The 5,920-nt window shown below is 36.5% G+C and overlaps 1 protein-coding gene across 2 annotated transcripts in view; it reads left to right on the plus strand.

Annotated features, from left to right (window-relative positions):
- The window catches only part of asb10 (ankyrin repeat and SOCS box containing 10), a 6,215-nt gene extending 1,845 nt beyond the window's left edge, over positions 1-4,370 (plus strand). For both annotated transcript variants that reach the window (XM_061920471.1, XM_061920472.1), the window contains exons 3-5: positions 1-265; positions 828-941; positions 3,800-4,370. The exon at positions 1-265 is cut by the window's left edge and continues 240 nt beyond it. In XM_061920471.1, coding sequence (XP_061776455.1) covers positions 1-265; positions 828-941; positions 3,800-3,985 — 565 coding nt within the window. In that variant the 3' untranslated portion in view covers positions 3,986-4,370. The remainder of the gene's footprint in view (positions 266-827; positions 942-3,799) is intronic.
- Positions 4,371-5,920: the final 1,550 nt, after the last annotated feature.

A 5,920-nucleotide genomic window follows, 5' to 3' on the forward strand; every position in this document is an offset into this window, starting at 1 on the left:
GCTGAAGGCAGGAGCTGACCTCCACACCGTGGACCAGGACAAACACACACCCTTGCATATGGCTTGTAAGAACGTCAATGCAGACTTGGTGGACCTGCTCTTGGCCAACGGGGCCTGCGTTAACAACATGGACTATGGCGGCGAAGCTCCCATGCATAACATCCTGAAGGTGGTGTGCTACAAAATCGCCCATAGTCCTGAGCGGGTTGTACGTGCCTTGCTCAACTACGGCTCTATCCGGGTGTGGCCCGGAGCGCTTCCCATGGTAGGAAAGTTCAACACATAATTGGAGGTGGTATGGACCAGTTCATTGTGATTATGATTTTACTGCAGTTTCGCTGGAAAGGCTCCCAAAATATCCGACACAACTGATTCAGTATCCCTTGATTGCCTGAATTACGAGTAAGCGATCAGCCAGTTGCCAATTATCCATCAAGATGTCTAATTTTGCATAATTATCCAGCGCTGCACTTTCAACACCTCGAGTTAGACGGTTCATTTCCACGGTATTTCCAAGACCTGACTACTTACCAATCCTTCTAATTTCACGACACAACATGACGCATTGCCCTCGCTGCAGGAGGCAGACTTACCAAGTATGAGTGCACGCACGTGCGCCAGACAAAATGCCTGCTTGCTAATTAGGCAAGTGTTAATAGGAGATTAATTAGCACTAATTGCATAATTTCCAGTTAAACCCCTGGAGGGAGCCCCAATCTGTTCATTTCACAAGTGTTTAATTACTTTATTTCTTTTGAATCAGAGCTCGCTCATGAAGTCTTGATAACGGTTAAAATATGAATCCTGTTGCTTTGTCACTTTTTTAGGTTCTGAAGAACTGCGCTGAGTCGCCACGCACCATTGAAGTTCTGCTCAACGTCTACAGTCACCTCAAAGTCAACGACACCTGGGTCGAGGCTGTATCACCTGAGACGTTTGAGGCAGGTTTCAACAACCATTGCTTTACACCAGACCTGGGCAAATATTTTTGACTCGGGGGACACATTGAGAGAGAAAAATGTGTCTGGGGGTGCCAATGTGTATGTGTATATAAATTATACGGACACATTTAGCTGTTTAAAATCTGCTGCACAGTATGTGTCTTTGGATCCCTTTTTTTCAGGAACACTAGTGAGTAGAGTTTCCGTCCTGAGATCGGTAGGTCGTGATTTCAAACCTGATTCTTACCAAAGACTATAAAAATGGGACCCATTACCTCGCTGCTTGGCACTCAGCATTAAGGGTTGGAATTGGGGGTTAAATCACCAAAAATGATTCCCGGGCGTGGCACAGCTGCTGCCCACTGCTCCCCTCACCTCCCAGGGGGTGATCAAGGGTGATGGGTCAAATGCAGAGAATAATTTTGCCACACCTAGTGTGTGTGTGACAATCATTGGTACTTTAACTTTAACTTTAATACCAAAAGTCACAATATTCGATAGAATTCTAAAAACCCTATAACAGACCACCTCAAAAAAACGGAGCAATTGTTTACTGAATGAGAGACCCAAACTGTACATGAAAATAAAAAAAGTGGGATTTACAATATTAACTATGGGGCGGCATGGTGTAGTGCAGGGGTCACCAACCTTTTTGAAACCAAGAGCTACTTTTTGGGTACTGATTAATGTGAAGGGCTACCAGTTTGATACACACTAAATAAATTGCCAGAAATAACCAATTTGTTCAATTTACCTTTAATAAATACATTTATATATATAAAAAAATGGGTATTTCTGTCTGTCATTCCGTCGTACTTTTTTTTTCCTTTTACGGAAGGTTTTTTGTAGAGAATAAATGATGAAAAAAAAACACTTAATTGAACGATTTAAAAGAGGAGAAAACATGAAAAAAATTACAATTAAATTTTGAAACATAGTTTATCTTCAATTTCGACTCTTTAAAATTCAGAATTCAACCGAAAAAAATTAAGAGAAAAACTAGCTAATTCGAATCTTTTTGAAAAAATGTAATAAAGTATTTATGGAACATCATTAGTCATTTTACCTGATTAAGATTAATTTCAGAATTTTGATGACATGTTTTAAATAGGTTAAAATCCATTCTGCACTTTGTTAGAATATATAAAAAATTGGACCAAGCTATATTTCTAACAAAGACGAATCATTATTTCTTCTAGCTTTTCAAAAACAAAATTTTTTAAATAAATTCAAAAGACTTTGAAATAAAATTTAAATTTAATTCTACAGATTTTCTAGATTTGCCAGAATATTTTTTTTATTTATTAAATCATAATGAGTTTGAAGAAATATTTCACAAATATTCTTCGTCGAAAAAACTGAAACTAAAATGAAGAATTAAATTAAAATGCAATTATTATTCTTTACAATAAAAAAAAAATACTTGAACATTGATTTAAATTGTCAGGAAAGAAGAGGAATGAATTTAAAAGGCAAAAAGATATATGTGTTTAAAAATCCTAAAATCATTTTTAAAGTTGTATTGTTTCTCTAAAATTGTCTTTCTGAAAGTTATAAGAAGCAAAGTAAAAAATAATAAATGAATTTATTTAAACGAGTGAAGACCAAGTCTTTAAAATATTTTCTTGGATTTTCAAATTCTATTTGAGTTTTGTCTTTCTTAGAATTAAAAATGTCAAGCAAAGCGAGACTAGCTTGCTAGTGAATAAATAAAATTTAAAAAAATAGAGGCAGCTCACTGGTAAGTGCTGCTATTTGAGCTATTTTTAGAACATGCCAGCGGGCTGCTCATCTGGTCCTTACGGGCTACCTGGTGCCCGCGGGCACCACGTTGGTGACCCCTGGCGTAGTGGGTAGAGCGGCCAGCCAGAAACCTGAGGGTTGCAGGTTCGCTTCCCACCTATTGCCATCCAAAAAATTGCTGCCGTTGTGTCCTTGGGCAGGACACTTCACCCTTTGCCCCCGGTGCCACTCACACTGGTGAATGAATGATGAATGAATGATAGATAGCTGGTGGTCGGAGGGGCCGTAGGCGCAAACTGGCAGCCACGCTTCCGTCAGTCTACCTCAGGGCAGCTGTGGCTACTGATGTAGCTTACCACCACCAGGTGTGAATCAATCAATCAATCAATCAATGTTTACTTATATAGCTCTAAATCACTAGTGTCTCAAAGGGCTGCACAAACCACAACACGAACCACTACGACATCCTCGGTAGGCCCACATAAGAATGAATGTTAAGTCCCATTTCTCTGTAAGCGCTTTGAGTGTCTAGAAAAGCGCGATATAAATCTAAGTTATTTAAAACACTGAATATTAACAACCAATGAACGTTGCTCCTCTTTTACTTCTCAGACCAGCTCTTCAGTAGACATCTTTTACAATCAAGTGAAACACAAAAAATGCAAAGTGTAATGAACACATTTAATATGATATTATATCACTTTAATGCATAAATGTGTTGTAAAAATGTTCTACCGCATTTGTTCCTGACACATGCGTTTTGGGTGGCCTGCTCTGAACCCCCGCCCACTCTGCTTTGTTCCTTGAGCTACTGTGACGTGGATTAACATAATAACTCATACAACAAGTGCAGATTCCAACCTTTGAAATACTTTCTATAGTTCAAGACTTCCGGTTATTTAAAGACAGAACTGCACATCATAATGGCGGCTACAGTTTTGTTGTTAAAGGTCTAAAAAAATTATATAGGTTTGGAAATCTGACCTGTATGTGGCCCGCAGGCCGTATTTTGCCCAGGCCTGCTTGCTACGATATATTGGACTTAGAACATGGCTATTTTCATCTGAAATGTTGCATGCATCGGTAAGCACGATTTGCATTTTCTCTTCAACCAGAAACACAAGGAGTTCTACGAGTCCATCTTCTCACTTGAACGGACTCCTCGATCCCTGCAGCACTTGGTCCGCTGGAGACTCAGGACCTTCTTGGAGGGTCGGCTGCACAAGGTGGTCCCAAACCTGGACCTGCCCACCTTTCTCAAGAACTACTTGCTCTTGGATTACAGAGGTTATGTCCACTAAAGCACTTTTAAAGTACTGATGAAGAGTTTACTGCTGCTAAAAAAACAAACAATGATGCGCTATTTTGAAGATGAGTGATTGGCCAGGACCTTTATAGTTTTTACCGTGCAGTTTGGTTTTCCACCACAAGAGGGTGCTGCGTACTAGATGTGATGCAGTATTGACTGTGCCGTTTGAAGTGTTCTATCATATTCATCATGTTTTAATGACTGCACTTGTTAATGACCTGAGCAGGTGAGTCACTAAGAATGAATATTACTGTAGATTTAACATGAATGTGCAAAAATGTTTGCCTAATAATTCCTTACCATTTATGATTGTAATATTTTGTATATTATTTTTGTTGGTTTATTTTAAGAAAAAATATAACATTTTGGACATTTGAGCATACTTTATTTTCTGCTTCCATTTTTTTAAATCGTTTTTTTTTTTTGCAAAATTGTATTGTTCTTAAAACATTACGTATTTGTAGTTGCATTCAGGTATTTCTCAAAAATAAATACAGAAAAGGGATTTTTTTACTACACGTTCAACACTAAAATGTAAATGTTTTAAACATTTTAAAAAAAAGTTGCAATTTGATTGGCAACTTTACATGGTCACGTAACAATTTTAAGGTTGTTATTGCATCACTGTAAACATTTCACAGTATTGTTTATTTGAAGGGACACTGCACAGACATTAAGACAAAAGACAAATATGTTCTGCACCAAATTATAGCTAAATAGCTATAATAAAAACAATAATGACAGCTACAGTAAATTGCTGTAATAAAAATTGATTTTAATATTACAAAAAATTAGTGTAAACAATTATATTTCACCGTAATTAATTGTTATTTCACAGCAAAATACTAATGTATCTCTTAAGGAACTATTGCAGACTTTTGTACAGTAGGTGCAGTATGCCGGTAAACCGAGATTGTTGAAATAATTATTAATGAAGTTACAATTGTGAAGTTAAAACATATAGTTAAATTTGTTTGTAATTGGTCTTAAAATTACAAGTAGCTGCATGGCTACCAGTGAGCAAACTAGTGAACTGTGTGCACAAATATGTCAAATTTGTACCACTTTCCTATTATTTTGGGACATTGTGGCGTTATTAAACACAAACAGTTTGACCCCATAAGTCAGATTGACTCGAAATTTCTCACACATCTCAGTAACCTCGACATAGCACCCACTGTAAATTACAAAATAAAACGAGAAATAGCCCTAAATATCGCACCAAAATTATTTGCGATACATAGCAGAAAGGCATTAATATTTTTCCATGAGCCAACGCAATATTTGCGGAATTTTGGGCGACTTAAAATCCATTATTCTGCACTCAGCAGTCTTTTATATGACTCACATTTAAATGATCGCTAATAATAACTAAGACAAAAGTGCGGATTGTTCAATTAGATATACTTGTTAAATAAAACCTCTGCCTTGTTTTAATAAATTTTTAGTCCTACAATGCAACTGTGTTTTAATCAGAATCAGAAATACTTGTATTATTGTGGTTGTTGTTTAATTTATTTTTAGTTGATTAACTATACATATTTGCCTGTATTCAAATATGTATAGTTGAATACAGGCATAAAAAACAAAAAACAAAATACAAATATAAAAATACAAATGAGTAATACAAAACAATTATTGACACTATCAACACAAAAATTCAAATGTATTTTTAAAAAGTCGCTCATTTTGGGGGGGAGGTGGTTGTTTGGTAACTTTGAATGATCATCTAAGACAGTGGTTCTCAACCTTTTTTCAGTGATGTACCCCCAGTAAACATTTTTTTAATTCAAGTACCCCCTAATCAGAGCAAAGCATTTTCGGTTGAAAAAAAGAGATAAAGGAGTAAAATACAGCACTATGTCATCAGTTTCTGATTTATTAAATTGTATAACAGTGCAAAATATTGCTCATTTGTAGTGGTCTT

Source organism: Nerophis ophidion, linkage group LG14 (assembly GCF_033978795.1).
Source record: "Nerophis ophidion isolate RoL-2023_Sa linkage group LG14, RoL_Noph_v1.0, whole genome shotgun sequence".
Taxonomy (NCBI): domain Eukaryota; kingdom Metazoa; phylum Chordata; class Actinopteri; order Syngnathiformes; family Syngnathidae; genus Nerophis; species Nerophis ophidion.